This window comes from Ciconia boyciana, chromosome 9 (assembly GCF_034638445.1).
Source record: "Ciconia boyciana chromosome 9, ASM3463844v1, whole genome shotgun sequence".
In the NCBI taxonomy this organism is placed as follows: domain Eukaryota; kingdom Metazoa; phylum Chordata; class Aves; order Ciconiiformes; family Ciconiidae; genus Ciconia; species Ciconia boyciana.
The window spans coordinates 18894381-18917774 of NC_132942.1; the positions used below are offsets into that span (position 1 = coordinate 18894381).

Below are 23394 nucleotides of genomic sequence, written 5' to 3' on the forward strand. Positions count from 1 at the left end.
TCAGGAGAATGTACCTCGCAATTAATAAGCTACAGTTTAATTAAATTGCAGAGAGGGAGGGGAAAGTAGTGTCCTCTATCATATTCTTTTCCTTTAATTAGAATGTGTTCCAATCAGCAAATCAACAGGAATATTTAAGTAGAGACAGAGGTTTATTAAAATTGCCAATGAATGCTACGAACCATCATGAAATACTATGGACCATATCTAGTTAATTGATATGGACATATTTAATCAACTTTTCCTTAAAAAGCTCTTTGGATAGTCAGTTACAATGTTCTGAAGAGCAATGATCTTCCTGGGCTTGAACTGACCAAAATTTAGATTAGATTGACACTGGAACTGGACCAGCACAATTCACAATGGGATTTGGCCTTTTATCTTCATACATTGCATGCTGTGTATTTGATTTTTATTCAGAAATAGCATAGTATGAATGATGCATGTAAATGACTATGTGATGAGGTTTTTTATGTGTATAGACACACACACATAGGGTAAACTGGCTTGCAGCACCAATGTTAGTATTGTCCTGCAGTATAGTAGCTGTCACTGGAGAGCTCTGTGGTAGGAGTCTATGTAATTGCCATTCTTCTGCAGACATTGGAAGAAACCCTCCAGGTCCAGCACTTCTAAAAAGCACTGAACTCTGTCCCTCTTTACTGGAGCCTGGTTTTGTCCCCTTTGACACTGGGATTAGCCCAAGAGATGTGCAGCTCTTTTGCTTCAGAGGATAAATGCCTCTGTGAAAAGATCCAACAAACTCTTTCATGCAGATGAATGTTTCTTTTATCAAGAACTGGCTCTCAAGTGTCTTATACTTTCTTGGAAAAAAAGTTAGGCTTTGAGTTGTGCAAGTCGAGAACTTTGAAGAAATTAACCTTTTTTTTCACCCCAGCTATACTTCTTGGTATCATCTTCAACCATGGAATGCAACTGTAATACATTGTGCTGGTTTTGGCTGGGATACAGTTAATTTTCTTCATAGTAGCTAGTTATTCAAGAAGATTGTGGGTTATTGGGAGAGTATTCTGACTGCCGAGGTGTGTATGATACATAGTGCATCCCAAATATTAATATTTACAGACCTGAGAGGCACTGTGTACAAATCATTTTTACCTGTGCTGCCCTTTCCCAGATGTGACGTTATAGTCATAAATCTACTTCAGTTTGCTTTTGCCCTTGAATTTCAGCTTAAATTCTGAATGTAAATCTGCTTGCAGAAAACCCCTGCCACCTTCATTTTCCTTACTGCTTTTTTCCGTGCATCTCATACCTTTTGATGTACTTTCAGCATTTTGCTTTTCTTCCGGATCTCCTGATTTTCTTGAAGGGGTTATCTCTGAGGTTGTCTCTTTTTCCCTTGTTGTCTTTGCAGTTCCCCTGTACAGACAGTATATGCTGTTGCCATATTGTTTTCCTTTTGTTCTCCTCTCCTGTATGACTGGTAGCAGCAATGTGGGAGTGAGTAGGATGCTGGCTCCATCACCAATGTCCAGCTTGCTTGGTAGTGGAATATTTTTAGACACACATAAGGGAAGAGGCTTGAAGGAGGTTGATTATCCCAGGCTACTGCTTAGTTTTTAACATCCTAAGTATAGTTTCTGTCATGTGCACCTGTATTGCAGCTCTTCAAGTGCTTTGTTGGTCAGACCTTCATATTTCCATGAATGTCAGCCTATCTGTGCTGTGCCAAAAGCAGAATTTAAATAGTGGTGCCACTAGAGGAGCAGTTACACTATAATTCATAAATCAGAGGCAGTCTGGTAAACTTGGGAGAGCTGACCCCTATACTGAGTGCAAGTTTCATGTAACTCTGTCATGCATCTAGTAGTTGGGGCTGTGCTGACAGAAGCAAAACCATCCCCCTCTTCAGAGCGCCCTCCAAAAGTTCTCCTACTTTCTGTGTATTTAGAACTACAGCATAAACTGCTTTTTTAGTTTTTGTTTGTCTATGTTATACTTTGCAAACTTGATATTACTTCTTTAGAAAGTTTAACTTAGACATGGGCTTTATAAATTGACCTTTTTGTTCTTGGTTGCTGTTTCATTGCAAAGCATTAATTGCTGAGAGTTTTGCTACTTGGCCCAGGTTTCCAAACATCTTCAGAATGATGTGCTTTGAGACTGTGATGTATCTAAACTAGTTAGTTTTGTACTATTTCATAATTCACTGTGATATATCTAAAATATGGTTAGTTTTGTACAGTTTCATAATTCCTTCATGAATTTATTACTCTGATCTTCTAGTAGTAACCTTATTCTTGTGGCACTATCTTTTGCATAATAATTATGAAAATAACTAATTAAATCTTTCAAGCTGAGGGGCGTACAGGAATACAAATTGCAGATCGTAAAGTAAAAACTTAAGTGCAAGTAATGCGTAGATGGTACAATGAAGATGAGATGCCAGTAAAGAGTCCACGAGAATATTTAAAAGTATTTCCTCATAAACAGATTAGTAAGTGAATGAAATATAGGCTTATTTAGAAAACCATGTGCATGTATTCATTGCCTGAGGCCACTTCAAAGTAAGAAATCCAGAACAACATGAGAAGTGGTGAGACAACATGGTTTAATATAACAGGCAAAGGAACAGTATTCTTCAAGTGGAGAGTCTTGTTCAGTGCCTAAGCCTGTAATACATGGGTTGTAACTAAGAAAAATGTATTAGATGATCTTTACTGGGCAACATTTTGCATAATTCTCATGCAAAAATAAAAGCATAGTTTAATATTCCATTAGAGCATGAGGAAAAAATGCACCAGACTGACTGATTCTTCAGTTCACTACTTAAAAACAAAGGGAAACAGGTAAATAAGGGGGGGAGAAGATGATATCTTGATTGGAGACCACTGGAGCTGTGATGACTGTATGGCTGACTAAATTACATGTGTTACCATAGTGGAATGATGGGAAATGTAATCATATTCCTTAGTACACTCCTTAAATACCTACATAGACCTTTAATGAGACAAAGAAATGAGTTGCTAATCATCTGCTTGGCACAGGCATCACCAACAGAAAGAGATGTATCTTATGGCACTCAATGTAGTTCCATGGCTTTTCAAGAGCAATGCAAACTGCTTGTGAAGGCTAGGCTTCCTGGCATCATTCTTCCTTCTCCAAATTTGTGACTGTTCCTACAAACCTCTGAGTTTCAAAAGTTAAATTTCTTTACTGTCTTTTCATGATTACTTGGATTCTGTTGCCCTCAAGACTAGTGCAAAATACCGCTGATCTTAAAGGTGTGAAGCCACCCTCCTGTCACTGTGTGTTCTTGTGGACTGAATCACACATGAAGTCTTGAATAGCCAGGCAATGTGTGAAACATTGCCAAAATGTATTTTACAGCTCCTGATGTTTCTAATCCTATTCTGCAGTCAGATGTGCAACTTTCAGAGCTATGATCCTAACCAGCACTTTCCTTGCTTGCTGAGTAGACCGCATTGGAAGATAACCTTGATGTTTCCCCCTCAGAAAATGCTCCCTTCTATGCACTTTACAGTTGGAACTTTGAAAAAATAGGTAACTTTATGACTGTCCCACTGATTTAGGAAACTAAATTCTCTGCATCTTAGTTGAAAGTGCTTTGAGATGGCCAAGAGCCTGTGCTGTTGGCCTGTAGCCTAGCCCTTCTTGGGATATTTAAAAGGCTTTGGATGGCAGCAATGGAGCAGAACCGACTGCAGCAAAATGACTTGGTCCATGCTCAAGGGCTTTCTCTAAAGAACACACTCAAAAGCATTGGCTTTAAATGCTGCCTTGCAAAGAGCAGCCTGTATGTTTTTTCCCATGGGCAAAAGCTGGACAGCTTGGAAGAAGGCTTGTGGCTTACAGGTGACCCTATGCATGCACTTGAAAGATACATATTTTTATAACAGAAGAGGCAGTGGCTACAAGTGGCAGCTTTAGAGATTTAGATTGAACATTAGGAGAAGCCTCTTCACTAGGAGAGAGAGTGATGCAGCACTGGAATGAGCAGCTGTCTCAGAGGCAGCTATCCTTGAAGGTCTTAAAGTCTTAACTAGTCTGGCAAGTGCTGTGCTGGCAGTGAGGCAGCTCGTACTCTGGGCAGCAGGTTGGAGTATACAATATCTGGTATTCCTTCCAACGAACATTTCTGTAAAATTATGTAGTGCCTGGAGACACCAGTAGATTCACATAATTTTAGTGAAAACCCCCAATAACCAGCTCCCTGTTCTCTTGCTGTGACTGATGTCAAGAGAAGATTCATCGGGGAGAGGAGTGTGAGATTAGTAAAGCATATGTGGTGCTGGATGGTTTTACTGGTTTTATCCTTCAGGGGTTTTTCATTTGCCAATAAGGTTGGAATATGCAAAAGACCTGGTCAGAAGGAACATCTTACCAGTTATCAGCAAGTTGACATGCACTGGAAAGGTAAGATACTTGTTATTGTAGAAACTGTAAATAATGAATGAAGTTATGTCAAATAACTGGGTGTGATTGATGTTAAGCAAGTTTAATTTTGTTTTTAACCTGTGATTTGTCCTGCATCAGTTTTCTGTGATGTAAACTTATGATCTTCTAAGTCTTTGGGGGGACGACGACACACCTACCTGTTCATTGTCATTCTCGTATAGCTAATTCAATATGAATCTGGAAAAAAAAAGCCCATTAGAAAAAAATTCTGAGAGCAGAGGGTCTGCATTGTTAATCATCACTTTTATTAAAACTGGGAATGAAGCTGTGGCAAGCTGATGCCCAAAGGAAATATATAATATGGGGGAAAATCCACCTATGATGAGAAGAATCACTGCAGCCTGACTGGATAGCAGAGGCTTTTAGCTTTATGCTTTTTTACTGTTGGGGTTCTGGAAGCAGTTATCGCCAGTGCCACAAGCAAGTGGTCAAGTGTCCTCTTGCTTGTGGCAGAAATCCAGTAAGCAAGAAAGTGCCACTGCAAAGCACATCTGTCTTCTGGCAGTTGTGGGTTTTAACAGCTTCTTTTGACTGCTCTTTACTGCCATCAGTTATGCATATTTGCTGATGACAAGAGTGCTCACCTCCGAGTACGGGCTTGAGGGGAAATGCTCAGCTGCATGAGGGGCTCAGCACAGGCTGGCTGCATGGACTGGTGCAGTGCCATTTTCCCTGTGTGGGGAATGAATCTCCAGTATAACTGAAACATCAGGATTTATATTTTTGTGCACAGTTTCGGGTTGTACATAGCCCCATCCCAGTCCCTCCCAGATCTGTTCTTCACATTACATCCCCTGGTTCAGTGTTCCTTATTTCAGACTTGAAATATCCTCTTGTGCTGTTTCTTCTTTTAACTTTTCACTTCCTCTCCCGTGCTCTTCTTTTCCTCACAGCATGTGTCCTCCTCAACTTTCGTTGTCTGCTTAAAAAGTAGGACAATGAGAAAAGTCCTGCAGCCTTTCCCTGTCTTCCCTCCTAGTGCAGCTGAGGTTATTGAGCAGTTGCTAGCAGTTCATCCAGCCTAAACAGCACTGAAAAGAGAGCAAGTTCAGTGCTGGAGAACTTGGGTCAGTCCTGAGAGCAGCCATTGCACTTCTGTGAGTCTGACAGTGATCTGTGATCTTAGAGGAGGCTGCTGGTTTTGTTTTTGCTGCTGTGGTTTGTGCTACTATGTTGGTTTACAAATAAAAATCTAGAGAAATAAGTGAAAACCAGTTAAATAGAAGGAAAAAGTGCAATAGGGCCTCTCTGAATTCCTGACAATGATATTTTAATAGTTGGGAGAGGTTTTTATTGCTGTTTCATTAATTATATATTGCCTCAGTTGTGTACTACCCAATTTGAGATAGTGTGCATGTAAACTGTGGTTCAAGTTAGTCCTTCAAGGTTACATGGTTTCTTTGTTAGTTGCTGGTCTTCTCATGATTTGTAACTTTAAGAGGCTTGCTTTAACTTTGACCTGGGTGTGAATCATTAACGCTCACCAGCTTTTGCCATCATGAGGTCCAGAGTAAAGCGAAGTCCTTCATTCAGCAGTTTGTGGTAACTTCAAGGTAGGATGGGCTTGTCTGTACCTCCAACTGGCCTAGAAAAAGTCAGTAATGATGTATTGAATTTCTGGAATATTTCAGAGATATTCCTGCACTTTTCAAAGTTGACAACATGAATTGTGCTAATAGGCTCACAGAAGGCTGGGAATCACTAGCTCAATACAGTCTTCTTAAGGGGAAAAATGTGTGGGGTTCTCCTGCTTCTCTGCATAAATTGTTGGGTCTAAGGACCCATGGACAACATCATACCAGTGCCAGCAAGCTGGGAGACGTTGATAGAACAAAGATAGTAGCTCATTCACATGAATCGGAAGAATTGAACAAAGGGGGAAATTTTTGATGGAATTATAGCTGGTTTTATTATAGCAGAACAATTTATATTATGTCAGGACAAGGGTTCATCTGCTGGTTACTTCCCTGCACTCACGCAGTGAGGAAATGGCAGACTGAGGAACTGAGCTCCTTATTCCCAGCTCCCTGTGCAGCACTAATAGAAAAGCATCCAAATTTCTGTATTATCCAAACCAACTAATGAGACATTTGTGGTTCACCTATCATTATATAGTATGTATCTCTAGTGACAAAAATAATAACTGGTAATTAGCCAGGACTTCCAAAAACACTCCTAGCTGGTCATATGAAGCCAAATTAATTTGCAGGCAGAGGGGTCATGGTGGAATTTTAGTGGTGCAAACGGGAAGGGACCTGAGCTCATTGTCACCGAATGGCTGTTAATTTAGCTGGAGATTGCTCGTGCTTTAGATGGGGGCCCTAAACCATCAATTACTTAAATATCAGATTTCCTAATTTACTCATAGCATACTTTTTTTGAAATTGTAGTCAGCAGTTATCAATCAATGGTTTTCTCTGCAGACAATTTGCAGCGGGCACAAATTACTTAGGGCTAGTCAGATCCACAGAAATCTGAGGAATGCGGAAGGGGCTTAATCACCTGTGGTGAACAGGGCAGATGAATGACTGACCAAGGCAAGCTGATTAAAATCTGCAGTTTAAGCAGTTAATATCATTGCTTCGGACTAGGTAAGTTAAAATCACTCATAAGAAAGGCCTAGTTTTCATTTTTGTTTAGCTTAAAATCAAAACAGCAATAAAACCCACTAACTTTATGCATGCATGAAAGAAATCATATTGGATAAATATGTATGGAATAATAATGTCATACTTTTGATGTTGTAGCCACCTGCAATACTGTGAATGATCTCATTATGCCATTTCTAAAATACAAAAGAAGTGGAAGGGCTTGAGATATGCAATGAAAATAGGTTTATGGACAATACCCATGTGAGAAGACTGTTCAGGACTGCTAAATATCAGAAGATCCATAAACAGAGGTGTCCTAGAGATATTTGAAATAATGAACTGTACAAGAAGAATCAATCAGATGTTCCTGTTTATTCTTTATCATAACACAAGAGCAAAGGAATATTCAATCAAAATGTTCAACAAAATGTAATAAAAATTTAATATTTAGGGTTTTATACCAGGCTAATCATAGAATACCACTGGAGTTTTCTTAAAGGTGTGGGTAATGAGAACATGTCATGCTGCATTTGTTTTAAAACAAAGCCAGGAGACAAATCCTCCTCTTTGAAAGCGTAAATGTGTTCCAAATAGCTTGGTCACTGGGAGAAGTTTCTGCTGTAGGGAATATTATTCTCTACTTTGCTGTGATTTGTGCACCTTCACATGATGTATTTTTCCCCCAACCAGTTTTAAGAGCTGATTATATATTACATAAATTATTGATATGATTCATCATAGCAATTCTTTTATTACACAAAATCCTTTTCATTATGTGTTATTTTGATTGATCTTTATAAAGTTCCTACTTATGTTCCCAGAGGACACACATTATGCGTACCCAGCATAAACCTTTTTCACAGTTAATTGAGGCATTCCGCCCTTTTTGCTGCATGTGAGAGATATGTACACTAGGCATTAGCAAGAACATCTATCTCTATTACAAGACATCTGGTATTTTAAACATTTGGCTGTTTACATTCCTTTTTTTTTAGAATTTGGCAAAAATAAAGCTTACTGCTTCACTGGTGAGCTTAACCTTGTCTGTATATAACTCGAAAAATGTTCCTCAGTTGCTGTTCTACAAAATCTGTTGTTCAGTGCCTATGGTAGAAAACCAGGCACTGTAGTTTGTGCTATTTATTTTATGTGTGATTCTAGTTAAAATCATTTAGTCCCTTGAGCCACTCACTCTCTCTGAGGATAACAGTATGTATTTTGCAGCAGATTTACAAAGGTTTGGGAAGCATCAATCCAAAAGCTGCTGCAGATCTGCAGAATGTTTTTTAGGCTGTAGAATATTTATTCTGTAGAAATAAAAAATTTTGAATCCCACTATTTATTTAGCATTGGCTTGGTTTGGGTTTTTTCCTCATTGCTCTAGGAATGGGTCAAATAAAATACCTAATAAACTCTTGATTCATATTTCTGCCTCTTGTTGAGAGTTGATGATCCTCTATTTCTGTGAAGATTTCTATTGGAGAACTAAACTTAGTAGCCTTTCTTTGGTTTAAATCACAGAACCAATTTCTCTCATTAGCTCATACTACAGTAGAGAATGAGTGTTGCTGTAATTAATGGGCCAAGCGGGGAGGTAAGCTTTTGAGGAAGGATGCTACCTTTACTTAATTAGTTCTTATAGTGGGGAAAACACACAAGAGTATTTGGGTCCATAGGATTTGCTTCCCATAAGGCATCTGTAGCCAACTCTCTAGTCAGTCACTCCTGATGATTTGAATGTTTAAATAGCAGCAGAAAGTTGATTTGTTTTAATTAATTGTATGCCATAACAGTAGGTCAGTATATGGCTTCCAAGCTGGATGGTTGGATGGATGGAGGGACCTGGTGCTCTGCCTGTCAAGCAACTAGCAGCAATTTCCATAAAAAGTTATCACAACATGACACCAACGCATCCTTAATATAAGGAATCCTGGTTCTCAGGGCAGTAATGAGCAGGTGAAGAACAAACCTAATGGCTAGAAGGAGGGAAGTTTCAGGAAATGAGGGAGAAGAAACAGCATCCAGGAAGAACAGCTGGCTTCGAGGTGTGATCCCAAACCAGCCTGAAGGTCCTGAATGGAAATATTCTCCTTCAATATTCCCTCCAAGCCTGTTTAAAAACAGAGTTAACATCACAAAAACCATTATTCAGCTTTGACAGGGCTAGATATACTGTCTAATGGATTCTGAGCTTCTGGCATGCATGAGGTCTTCATGCAACAAGGACTCTAGGAACCAAAACCAAATGTTCTTTTGCAGTTGCTTATATCAGGAACACCTAAAGAATAAAAAATGTTAGACTTGGCATAAATTGCAGTAACATAAACAATGGAACTACCAGCTTCTCATGTCCTTCCCCATGCCTCTCGCTAAGGTGCTGCTGCAGGGCTTTAGAAGATGCAGAGGTGCGACAATATGGTGGGAGAACTTAGAATTGCAAGGCATACGTGTAGGAAGTCAGGCTTTTTGAGTTTCATTGCTCGTCATATCATCATTTTTTAGTTTCACTTTTTTGCAATAATTAGTAGATTCAGGAGGGAATTGCTGGGAAGAAACTTTGTGATTAGATGTATCTGTGAGTAAATAATGTGCCTGGGAATGAGTGGGTGAGTAAGGTGGGCTCTTTCATTCTGTGCACTCTTTAAGATCTGTTAGCTTGGGGGTCTGAGAAATCAGATGTCAAACATCTCTTCTATAGACAGGAAGGAACCTGGTTATTTTTGTGGTCAATATTCCTGGCCAAATTTAGTGGGGTGGGGTCTTGTTGGTTGGTTGGTGGTTTTGGGGGAGGGGCAGAGAGGGTGTTGTGGTAGCAGTGTTTGGTTTTTTTAATGGAAACAGGACATGATAAACCAAGAAATTATCTAAATGTTTTGTGGTCTGTTTATGACATTTTTATGACTGTTTAATTATTATTTGATCCAATTTCCTTCAAATTCTCCTCTCCTTGTCTGGGAGAGATTTGACAGTGAAGTGATTTAAGTTCCTTGATAGTTTTAAAGCTGAATGTGTTAATCTGGGAAATACGAACCATAATGTGGCATTGTAGCCAGTCATACAGCCAGGGCAATGAAAACCTAATGTGTCAGATGCTACAGAGTACAAAAAAAATCCTTTGGTCTAAAGTATTCATCAATAGAAGTAGCTTTGATATCATGCCATTGAGTTCTGGGTAGGTAGATGCGAATGACAGAGAACCCTCATGAATAACACATTTGCAAGTGTGATCTCTTCCTTGGCCACCTGCATACAGAAACAGAGCTCAAACTCAATTAAAGTGTTCATTACTTGTTGACTTGATCACTCAAGTATGTATGAGTGCTCTGCACCTCCAACCTGGCTTTAATATGAACATCTTTAAGCAATTCAAGTGCATTACTTTAATTAATGTGATATACAAAATCCCTTTGAGGTGGGACCTGATTTTATTGTTCAGCAGTAGTTTAAGGCAGAGGCAGCATCAGAAGAGGATATGGGAGCAGTGTGGCGGGGTGAAAGCCAGGCTGCCCTGCTCATCCGGGACTGCAGGGAAAGGGAGCTACTGCTTGCCTGGAGGGGGATGGGAGTGTGGGGAAAATGACAGCTTCTGAGTCCCATAAAATAAAAGGTATTGGCTATCTCTGTTCTCCTGAACATCCCATGTGTGGCATACCAGCCTCTTCCACTAATAGCATGCTTGAAAAATCTGGCATTTACTGGTGTTGCAATCTTGCACCTGCCATCCTGATAAAACACTCAACCTGCCAAGTGTTTACTCATCTGTGGTGATAATGGAGAAATACATCATTGACTTAACATAACTGCAGTGCTACCCCACGCCAGCAGCCTGGTGAAATATTGCAAAGATGAACAAGTGTAAAGTGCATCTGTCTGTCTTCCTTAGCTGCCTGCAAAGAATGCTTGTTCCAGGCCAGCACTGGTCCACCCTGATGTCTGGGTACTTGTTAAATGCCAGAGAAATGCACCCTTTGCTGTCCAGCAGCTAACCCAGAGGAAAAGAGTTTGGAGTTGCTTGCAAACAGAATTGCTGTGTAGGTCCTGGGCTCTATATGGGTATACACATGTATGTGGGAAGTGCATTTATGTATATCCCAGCATGTTGGGGTGGGGGGGTGGGGAATTAAGAAAGGAAAAGACCTTTCCTTTCCTCCCCTACAATGTGCCATATTCTCTTATGTGGTACAGAAAAGGCATTGACAAAAAACATCTGCATTGGCAGGATTACTGAGAAAATCCCAAATGCAAAAATTGACTGGTATCACAGATATTTAAAAAAAAAAAAAATTGTGTGAGATGTTGCTGAGGTTAGCAGCACAGTGCTAAGTTGTTCAGGGGCAGAGTAAACTCTTGAGAGAATTACCCTGAAGTGAAAGAAAATAAAACCATAGATTACTGTTAAATGCAGAAATTGCTTGCATGTTTAAAAAAGCGGGGGGGGGAGCAAGTGAGAGAGAGGGGGGAAGGGGAGAACTAGAAATAGGGGAAGAGGTTGAGAAACAAGGGGGGGGGGGGGGAGGGAAATGTGCTGTACACTTAGCTGAGCAGCGGGAAGAAAAGCTTCAAACAGAGGATTTCTCAGCTTTAGATGTCTGCCAGTTGTTTGCAGGCACACCAGTAGGTATCTGTGTGGTGCCTTAAACGATGTGGACTAAAGGCGAGTCAGAGGGACTCCAGACTTTAGGGATTGTGGTGGTGGTGTGCTCCTCTCTGAAACTTTTGCACTACCTCGGGCTAATTGACTTGTCAGATGGTAAGAGAACTTCCAAGTTTTCCAGCTCCTGTCTACTTTTGTTTAAATCTGTTTCAGTAAAGCCACTGTAAGTAGCAGATAGGCTGTAGGAAGGAAAGCATTGTCTGTCAGTGCACTGATTCTCAATATTGTCTTCATCCTTATTAAGAATCATACAGGCTGCAAAGAAGGAATTATGCTTTATGCTTTATTGAGGACTTTTGTTTGCTTTTGCTATATTACCATAGCCAGAGAGAATCTGAAGCTCTGAATTTTTTTTTTTTGCCTTGTGTATTATTTGATCCAATTTCCTTAATTATTTTTTCTTAATTCTTTTTCTCTCTTGAAAATAAATTAGTACCAACCTGCAAGAAGGAAAGTCTCTCTTGGGATAATAGAAGCAGAGCTGATAATTAGATGCATGATTTCATATGGCTACCTAAAACAATTCTGTTGTGATATTTGCAGATTAAAGACATCATGGAATGAATGTGAATAAAACAAAACTTCTCTGTACTTGCTATTCCAGACACTTCAGCAAAGTAACCAGAAGCAAAATAACCTAGGGAGAAATATTTCTGTTTTCATGTATTGAACTGGAAGATTTGGTCTCTCTTCATCTTACCAATGTAATTAACTTTTTTTTCTTAAGGGTTTTCCTGGCTGAGTAAAGCATATGTGTTTTAACAATGAAGTGAGCTTTGGTGATCGTATTACCTATTCATAAAGGAATGTAGGTATCACTGAATTTTGAAAGAGAATAACTTGTTGATGAAGCAAATGAGATATATATATTTTTTTTTTTTTTTAAACAAAGGGACCCCTAAGTCACTGAGTGTATTCTTGCTTCGATCACTATGTCAAGTTTATCTAGCAAAGGAAATAGCAATGATAAAATATTAGCATAAACATCTATGTTACTTTATTCAGATATTATCTTTAAAATATGGGTTAACTAAGGTTGATGAAAGATTGAATAAAAGTAGAGGAAATTTATATATTAAATATGTTTTACTGGATAATGTTAGAAGCAAGAAAAGAAGATGGAATTTTAACCTTGCTACTGTAAAATCAGTGCTGTCACATAATCCTAGAAATCATTCTGCAAGATTTGGAACAAATATGAAAGCTGGCCTAAATGAGAGTTACTTTATTTAGACTAAGAGAAGATGTAAATTGGCATGTATTTGTCATTACATGAATGTTGATATTCCTTATTACAAAATTAGTATCATGGGAGCTTTTAGTTTATTCCTACAATGTCACTGGAATTCAATTATATAATTACAAATAAATTAAGATATCTGACAGTGACAACTAATTTCAAATAATGGCAACAGAATTGCTCACCTTAAAAATAAGCTGTCAAGTTAAATGCTGAGGCAATTGCATTGCTACCTGCTTAACTGCAAGAACATTTTTGTACCTTCTTTCCAGATCTAATTACTGTAATTCCAGTGTCTGCTCTTTTCAAAGCAATTGCTTTCCCCAGAAGAGTCTCCCCAGTGTTTCCACAGCAAAGTCAAATATGTGACAAGTGAGAAAGTTGTCTGTTCAAAGATGAAAGGAGCAAAAGTGAGCAAATAGTCCCAACTTGTATTCACTGAACAGCTCTGGCTGCATTTTGTTTGCAGTCATCAGTCAATAATCACTCAATCCATACTAGTATAGAAGGGTATAGCATTTTCTTTTAACTCTTTGTTAAGGGAACACTGTCAGAATTACTGATACAAATAGTTCCTGATTGCTGATGGATTACTTGACAGTGTATAGGAGCATGATACTATAAACCTTTTTAGCTTTAGATACTTTTGTTGGAATTCTTTTTTTCTGGCTGCAAAATACTTCACTTGAAGACCAAGATATATTTATTTGGTACTCATTAAATTACATGAGCTTGTGTGTTTTCCCTTCTGACTTTACCTGTGCTAAGAATTACTTACATTAATGTTACTATTTACACATATAATGCAGGTGGTCATTAATGTAGTGCAATGCAGATTTCAGTCACTTGGAAATCTTTAAAGGTAGCATTAAACTGTTTTCTTTGTGCTAGGTGGCAGCGATGGGAAGGGTACAGTGGGTGCTTATATTGCAACATAAATATTTCTAACATCTTTAAATTCACTAGAAATTATAACTGCTTTTTATTTATAAACATCTAGAAATTCCATGTGCTTTCTCATGACTGTGTGTAATAACAGTAAAATAAGGCACTGAAATTGGCTATATTCTTATTCCTTTTTAGAACTAGAATTGCTCTGTCTCCTGTAGATGGAACAGGCTTACTTAAACAGTGTTCCTTTGTCCTGTTTAAAGTAAAGGAAACAAACAAACAAACAAACAACCCCCCCCACCAAACAAAACCTGAGGGCTGTATCTTCATTAGTCTAACATAAGAAGCAATAATTATGGAAAGGGAAATAGTGTAGACAGTAATTTGGCAAATGTGAAATTTTAGAATTTGCTGCAGCTGAATGCATGTTTTGTGCAGTTCCACCTTCTCTGTTGGTTATTTTCCAGAGGTGAGGTCCTGTTCTTGCTATTACTTCCTTCAGGTGTTTGAATGGAAATGACCAAAATCAGAGACATTAGTGGCAGTTTTAATTTCTGAGGGCAACCTAAAACTGTTGAGCATTCTTTAACAAAATATTAAACCAATAGGAAAGAATCTTTTTTTTTTCTGATTTCTTTTTTTCCACCTGCAGTGCTAGGGAAGCAAGTCTATGTGAAATGATCCCCTTTTTAAAACCCAGCCAAACAGAAGAGCTGCAGTAGGATCAGACCTTTGCTAGTTGCTCTGTGTTTTCCAAGTTCTTCATTAAAATGTTCCCATTTGCTTAAAACCAGGTGGAGGGGGCAGGTAGTGTCTAGGTACAGTTAAAAGGCAAAATTTGCTTAACTAAAGAGAAAAGTTCTGAAAAGCATGGGGCAATTTTTTGTGACCCTAATAGATACAGGAATGTTGACTTGTTTTATGCTTCTCTCTCGCTGTTCTATCTTTTGGGGTTTCATGTTTGTTGGCTGTGTCCTTGCTGCCATTCTGCGCTTGACAGAGAGCTGCTGCAGTCTCGTTATGTTAGTTCCCAGCTCCTAAGACCTGGAACACAACCAGATCCAAAAGGGGTGGGCTAAGAGTTGAAAATCTGTTTCCTTAAGTGCAACAATGCATCCACAAACAATTATATGTATTGCATGTCATTTGGGAAAACATCTGGTGAAACCTTGTGCTAACTTACGGTTGGAAACCAAAAACCTTCTCTGTAAAGTGAGAGTAAATTCTGGCTGTACATTTGTTTCATGAGTTTGGCTTTAACTCAGCTTCTTTGCTGAACATCCGTCCATCCTCCAGATACCCTTGAAGCATTTGTAAATTATGTTTCTTCAAATTAGAGAGTTCCAGAGCAAATACGAGTTGTGCTTTTGGAGTAGTTCAGTATTGATTCAGTAATACCTATGGCAGGGTACAAAAGTCTGAAAATAAGTAGAGTAAAATATACTATCAAGTATATTGTCAGGGACTTAGCTTTTTAATGTAGGAAAGCATGCTTTCCTTTGCTGTAGTCACTTATTTTATGACAGAAGATTAGAAGCAGGTGCTCAAACATTTTTCTTGATTGAATAAATTTACAAATCAGATACCTCACATGCTTCAGAGGTGGTTACTGTATGTGTCTACATAATTCAACAGTATGTCAAAAATATACTGCCAATTGGTAGATTTCAATGGCCACTGAGAGAAATAGTTTTAATATGATTGCCAATGGAGATGGGGTCTTAAAGCCAGTTCCCTGTAACTTCACTAGAATAAGTGCTTCCAAGTCTTTCTCAGTGCAGGTGTTTTCATGTGGTGTGTCCAGCACATGATGTTACATGGAGAGAGGAGCTAGACATTTACTGTTGTATCAAGTAACCCTTAAGGTAACCCAGACCCCAGACCTAGAGGCTTGTTCCTCATAATGCCTTTACTTGTCAGCAGCTGAGCTCAGAATAAAACCAGCTGAATCCTGAAGCAGGAACTCTGCCTGAGTTCAGATCCTAAGTAACCACGAAGAGGTAAGATTTATAATCTGGTAACTGGTCACCTCGAATTGTATTATTATTGCCTGTGGTACTGTTGCAAGTGCTGAGGCTTTTTATCAAATAGCCTAAGACAAATCATACCTGATATTTATTTGATTCATGAGGTACTGCATGCTTTTAAGTACTAGTACATAAAGCTTAAAGCCTCTGAAGAGGAGATCAGTTCTGCCCAAGGGGCAGACCAGGGTTCCTGCTCTGGCTCCCTGAGCCCAGCTCTACAAAGATGTTTATTGCCCAGCTGCTACAGACAGTAGCTAGCCTGCAGTAAGATGTATATTCTGGCTTGTTCTTATCACTTAATAAGGTATTGATTAATCCCAATGTGGAATAGGGATGTTCTTATATAAAAGCTCTTGTGAGAGCATGTCCTTTCCTCTAGCTTCAGATGGGAATGTCAGACCTGCTTTAGAGAGAGGGAAAGAGGGGAGAGGTTTGAGCAGACTAAAAACTGCCATCTCTTTCACAGGGGATATCCTGGAGAAGAAAGGTGCTCAGCTATAATGTAATAGGGACCAAAAATGCTGGTTTGAGCCCATTAATGCAGCATAGTGCAGAGGCTGTATTATAGCTGAATCAGCACATTTCTTTACATCCTTTCCAGTGATTTCTTTCCAATTATTCCGACCCTTGTGCAGATTTTTTTTCACTATCCAAGGCAGAAACCATGTATTCACTTTCTGCCAGCCCAGCCTGTCCAGAGACAGAGGCAGAGCTGGTGTGAATCTCCGCCATCAGCCAGGGGTAGCTTCAGCCCCTGTGAAGCAGTGTAGGATGCTGTGCTGGGAGGCACTTCTGAAGTGCTGGCAGAGGGTGGAGTAGTACACAAATAAGAGTCCTGTTCCTTTCCCCACTTTGCTAATTCCTCCATTTGTTATATTCATGCAATTATTTTTACCTCATAGGGAAGATAACAACTATTATTATTCACACTCTTCAAAGGGCTCAAATGAGAGGTGTTACAAAAATGCAGCCTATAATTGCAGTACATCATCTCTGAAGCACAGGGTAGCAGGCACCTGAGCCTGTGCACTGCATCCTCCAGACCTCAGTTACTCTTACTGTAGGATCCCGTTTCTGTTGGCTTCCTTGATGCAGTTTCTCTTTTGTTCCTTCCTACCAACATTAATTACCATTTTTTTGTTCAATAGTGTGCCTGACGACAGTTGCTGGCTGGATCATGGTGCTTGCAATTTTTTTTGGTTTCTTAAGGTTTTTTGCACTGTGTTCTTTTCTACCTTGACTTTGTCATGCTCACTCAGGTGAGCTAAGTACAATGCAAATTAAACAATTTTACCTTTAAGTACAAGGGAGTAAAAAAGAAAATGTTTGTGAAAGTTCCTGAAAATGGCTTCCATTATTTCATGTACCTGCCTTCATGGCAGGGACCTGTACAACTTTTTTATAGGAAAGGCAGGGACCTATAAAACTTTTAAAGTTAAGGCTCGTTAATATTTTAAGGAAAACAATTGTTAGCCTTAAGGATTGCTCGACTGCATTTCTGAAAACCCGTTAGTTGTATAATAGAACATAATGTGTTGCAATATGCCACTGAAGTGAGAATATTCCCCTGCCTCTTCAGGTGAAGTTAGCCTTGTACTGGCCCTACCATTACGAATGAACTTCTGTATTTTAAGGACTGCTCTTTGCAAGGAAAGGTGGATGTTTTGTGCACGGTTCAGTACAAACTATGATAGAAAACCTGCATAGTTTGATCTGGGACAGAGATTTTGTTATTCTTTGATAAACTTTCCTCTTGCTCTTATATATGTGGTCATCTGCATATGAGGTGGTACACTTCTTTCCTCTCATACATGAAGTCAAGTAACTAGTTATATTACAGGTATTAGTTTTGCTATGAGGAATTTTTTGACAAGGCCGCCCTGGATCATTTCCCATCTATATGAAGAGACCTGAGGGCACAGTAGCCTTCCCCCCTTCCCTCTCAAACCCATCCACTTCCACATCTTGCAGCAGTGTGAATTTGAATGCTTTTAGCCCCCAAGCTGTGCATAAGCTGTGGTGGTGTATGGAAGCAGACCCATGTCTTTGTGACTCTGTGCAAAATTGCTATTTTTTTCCTGTTCACGATTGTGTAGGGAACTGAATCAATTTGGTAGATCAACATTTTGGGCTACGGTTCTTACTGCAACTATTAAATTCCAGCATCTCCACCCCATCTCAGTTTTTTTCATGGGATATTGGTCTGAGTAAGTTCATGCAATTATTTACTGTTCAGCTGGAAACAGCAAGACCCTGTCTCTGAGATATGGCAGTAAAAATATATTTTAAAAACCCCAAACAAACAACAAACCTGTGGTGGATTATCAATTTCAGAACCTTACTTTTTTTTGGCCGGGGATGTATCATGGTAACATTGTGTTCATGTGTCCATGTTGCATAGGTGTATGACACCTTCAAATACTCGGCTCATTTAGACACATTGGTAACTTGCAAGACAAAGTCTGACGTTACAAAGGGAAGCAGTCAGAAGATAAATGCCTAAACTATTGCTGCTGCTTAGTCTTAATACTTCTGAGTGTGGTCTTGCTTCATGAGCATATTATTAATGTCCATATGGTAAAACAACATTCCGTAATCTATACCCATGAGGGGACAGAACTAGGGTTGTGCAGCCAAAATTAACTTGAGGGTTCCTGTTTTTTATATCTTGTCTGTGCTCCCCTTGCATAGGGTTTTGTCCATGTAAATCTGGGGAAGTGCATTAAAGTTATTCCAACTAGTTATTACAAGTTTCTTGTAACAAAATCTCTGAATTTGTTGCAGCACTTTCAGCTTTCAGGGTTTCCTCTCTCATGCAATTAGATGGCCCCTAGACTTCATTATACAGTCTGTTGCAGAGGCTCCTGAAGATTGGTAGCCTTTATACAGCCTGAGCTGTTGGCTCCCAATTGGGGATGAAGTGAATTTTGTCTTCTGCACATCATCTCCCAATTTCCCAGGCCTGGTGGCATTTGCTAGTGCTTAAGGAGTCTCTCTAGATTAGCTTCTGACAGCTCCTTCTGATGTTCTGTGACTTTTCTCTCAGCTTCAGCTCTGCTAAGGAATGGGAGAGGTCTTGACATTGTGGACTAATTGCAGTCATTTCACTCCCCGAGGAGCTCAAATTGAGTTGTTTGTGCCATTGCTGTCTTAACACTGAAGCTTTTAGTGTCCCACACTCTTTCAGACAGACAATTCAAGCCTTTTAACTAGAAGGGGTTTGTTTGAGCAGCAGAGATTCTGCCTCAACCTTCTGGATCTATGGAGTGATTCAGTTAGTAGCTGTAATTACTCATGGCTGTGTGTTTACCAGAGCATATTGCACTACTCTGCTGTTTATACTTTTATGTTTATCATAATTGCTCTACTGCTAACCTTTATCTCGAAATAGCAATTTCTTATTCATTTATGTTCACATTGTAATAAAGCTTTCCCATGTTTCACACCTCTCTGTCCTGTGTCTGTGTAAAACTGCCACGTGTGTTTGTACATGTGCATATCAATTTTTTTTTGGTGGCTTATCAAATTACCTTTGCTCTTCATGTCACACTTCCCTGGCTTTCAGATTTAATCTAGATACATACACTGTTTCCATTGCTACTGCAACTGCTGTTTTGCCTCCTTTTGCACTCATGTAGGGTTTTGTCCCTCAGCACCCTTGTAGCGTGATGAGGGTTGTGGAACTCTCAAGCCCAGTGTCCGTGTGACAGCAGGGTACAGCCCTTCAAGGAGCAAAGCTGTGTTGACTGGCTCTGTTTATCTGAAATGCTACCCTGTCTTTTGCACTTCATCATGTTAATGTCCCTCTACTTTTTATCAAAAGGTTATAAATGTCACTGCTTTACAGAACTTGTGACCAGACCTGAAGTTCTGCTCTTTTTGTCTCTCTGCCCCGGGGCAATCCCACCCTCCCAGCTTAGTACTAGAACCTTCTCTTTTTGCTTACTTGAATTTCTGTGTTCAAGCAAGACTAACACAAACTATGTGTATAAAAAAGGTAACGTTGAAGTTGCTAGCTGGTTATCTTTCCCATGTTTCTTGAACATTTACTTTGCCTTTAGCATATGGTCTGGTCCAGAGACTTACAGGGAAGTGTTCAGTGTTTCCTTGCTTAGATTAGTGCCTTCCTGCTTAAGCAATCAGGAGCTTGGTTTTATTTGATTATTTATTATTAAGAAGTAGAATTAATGCAGTACCCCTTTTCTAGCTCTACTAATGCTCACATTATCTGTCTGGCACTCTAGAGGGGAGAGTTAAGTACTTGGAAGTGGAAAGTGGCAGATTATCATGTCTCCTAAATCAGCAGATATTGATCTTTATAAAAAATATTATTAAAGCTATTGCCAAAAACTGTAACATTTCTACAGACAGAATCATATTTTCCCAATTCCCAAGTGACAGCATTGCATTTTCTATCTTTTCTAAAGGGGAAGGGAGAGTGAAACAAACTGTGGTACTGATCCTGAATTAGAGACTAGCAGCTTCTCCCTTCCATACTCATTTATACAAAGAACTGGTTAGAAAAATGTTAACTCTTTTGCAGCAATTCAGTAAAAACAGCTTTCTTCAAGGATATTCAATAATGCTGAAACTTTGAAAGTTCCGTAGTTGTTATATCACTCAAGGAATTTGTTACATATAAGTTAGTTCAGTTACTTAAAAGCATTTACTTTCCAAATTTAAGGTCAGCATCAGTAGGTACAAGTATCCTACAAGCACCCCATAACTTGCACAGGCACAACACTGAAAGTCTGTTTGAGGTGTTATACTCACCTGGTCAGAGCCAAAGCGGTAGCTTAACTGTTGTTTTGGCAAAAAAAAGCTCTTATGGGAAAAGTATGTAAATGCTTCATAAAATTATAGGCAAGTAGATGTGGAAGGTGAAGAGGTCTCCTAGTCCATCCTCCTGTCTCAAAGCAGGGTTGTACCTGTCTGCGTCAGCACGGCAAACTCATTACAAGTATTATTTTTGTCTTCAGTCCACCAATGGACATGGAGAACAGATGATTCCTTTTATCTTTGTACAAGCCTTGTAAAGTGTGTTATGTTTTTCAGGTTCCTCTTCGCTAGTCTAAATAACTAATTCTTTGGTCTTTCCTTGTTTGTTTCCTTGTTCCTCCGATCATTTTCATTGCTCTTACTGTAACCAGATGTAACCAAAATTATTAGTTTGTTCTTTTGTAACTAAGCAACATAGAGATAGGAGCAGGTTAGACAATGCTTTAATATTGTGGTTGTACACCTATGGCTATGGATATGCTACTATGCCCAAAGACAATTGGACAAGGAGTAGTACGGACATGCTGCTATGTTCCCAGTACAGCCCCAGCCCATCTTGACAAAGAGTCGAGGGTGGTTAGAATAATTGGTTTGTGTTAAGGGTGCCAAATCATTGTTAGGGACCATGCACCATGAAGAAGGGCAGCAAGTTACATAAGCAAGGTGGGATTGCGCATGTCCAGAAGAAGGGGTCAACTAAAGGACACACCTGTACGACCACCAAGGACCACCAGAGACCCCCACGGAAGCCCCTCGGAGCTCAAGGACGCATGCGTAATGACCACGCAAATATGATAATTAGTTCCAGGAAATAGAATGAATATGCATGATCATTCTGGGAAATTTGATGCATATGTATGTAACTGGACAATATAAGTTTCGGCTGATGTAACCTGCGGTATGCACGCTAGGTGGAACGATCCCCCGTGCATCCGGCGCCGTAATAAAGAATGCCTGCTTCTTAATACTACATTGGTGTTAAGGAGTTTGATTCCCGATTTCGGTGACATTACCTGAAGTATTTGTTGTTAATGCACATCTTTGTTGAAGTTGTGACCTAACTGCCACTGAGCACAGCAGAGGGATTATTTCACATGGCTGGCCAAGTGTATTCCTCTTTGTACTTTTGGTGAAGTGCTTTTTGTCTTTGCAGCAACACGAGACAAGTCATTTATGTTCAGCTTCAGAACCACAGTAATGTGCAGATCTTCAGCGTGGCCAGCTGTATTTGGGTGGTTTATTCTGTTGTCGAACTTGTAGCCCTTTGCATTTGTCTTTACTTAATGCCATCTAGTTACCTTCAGGCCTTTTCTCAAATTTGTGAAGATCTCCTGCAGTCCTTTCCAATGTGATGATACCTGTTCTGTTTGATCATCCAGCTTGGTAATAAAAACATTGACCATGACTAGACTCAGGAAAGACCTCAGTGGAGTCCCGCTTAATCCCTCATGTTGTTTGATGCTGAACCACTGAGAGCTGCCCTCTGAATAGCTATCCAGCCAGTTTCCATCCACCTCATGGCAGTTTTGTAGACCATTCTTTTTCCCAGCTTCCAGAGGAGAACGGTATGTGAGACAGGGCCAAAAAGTATTACTCAGATGAAGATGTAATGCATTCTCTGTTTCTCTCCTCTGCACCAGGATGCGCTATATCAATTCAGTTTTATTCTATTGCAGTTTTGACAATTCAGTGACCCACGCTTGTAAGCATACATCATTGTTGTTCCAGTATTTCCCGAGAACTGAAGTGAAAGATGAAAAACTTATGTGGTCCTGTAATCCTTCCCTCTCCTTTAGCTGTTTGTCCCTTCCAGGAAAAAATAGAAGGTCCTGCCTTTGGTCTCCCAGTTTCCTGAAGGTGGGGAAAACACAGTGATCACCAGTCGTGGGAAGCTGGGAAGGAAAACAGGATGAGAATATGATGGGAGACATCTCGCACAGCCCTGCATCTTGGATTGTCTTTTAAAAGACTCTGAGTCTTTTGTTCTCTTCTTCCCCTTCTCTTTGTATGCGGTGCAAAGAGGTGGTGCAGTGTCACCTCCCCACAGGCATTGCATGGCAGTGCAGGAACAGCTGGTCCAGACCCCTGGTTTGTGTTGATTACAGTGAGAACTAATGCTTTATAAGAAGTTTGAAAGCAGGGGATGCTGGCTCACTCTGTTGTCTTTGGCTAGCACCGCGCCCTTCCCCCCCCCAAAGTCATGTTCTTTAATTGCCGGTATAGCTCTTAAAGAACGGCATCACTCTATGGCTTCTTAATCCTGGTCCATGCATTTTTGACATGGGACTCTGTTTGGGGGTCCACACTGTCCATCCAAAGTTACTAACAGGTAATTTCAGGACAACTGTAATACCGAGAAGATGGAGAATACCCTTCCTCCTCTTTTATGTGACAAAAATACACCACTTGTGTTTTACAATTCCTGCCCAAGTAATCAACTATGCAAGCATTCAGTCTGAGATCAATAACATTTTGTGGGACTATCACAGGGGTGTAATTCAGTCAGTCATCCCTTAGGATGTATTCTGTGTTTGTGTTTCCCCTTCAGCTTTAACAGTTCTGATTGAATAGATACGGATTTTATTTTTCGTCCATTTGTACAATAGTCATTCCATGTGCAGCATGGCAAGCCTTCCTCTTTCAGAAAGCGTCTCAGCATCACCAGACCCTTCTTCAACAGAAAGTATTGCAGAAAAAAAGTAGATTTGCATAAGACTTACCTGTGGCAGCATAGAGAGGCTAAGAAATACTATTTTAATTTTCATTCAT

The 23394-nt window shown here is 39.7% G+C and overlaps 1 protein-coding gene across 6 annotated transcripts in view; it reads left to right on the forward strand.

The window, feature by feature from the left end:
• The window catches only part of KCNIP1 (potassium voltage-gated channel interacting protein 1), a 420579-nt gene that overhangs the window by 342026 nt on the left and 55159 nt on the right, over positions 1-23394 (forward strand). The window contains exon 1 of one of the 6 annotated variants that reach the window (XM_072873231.1): positions 4382-4401. The exons of the other annotated variants lie outside the window; for them this stretch is intronic. Coding sequence (XP_072729332.1) covers positions 4389-4401 — 13 coding nt within the window. The 5' untranslated portion in view covers positions 4382-4388. Of the gene's footprint in view, positions 1-4381; positions 4402-23394 lie in introns of those variants that run through there. 6 annotated transcript variants of the gene reach the window in all.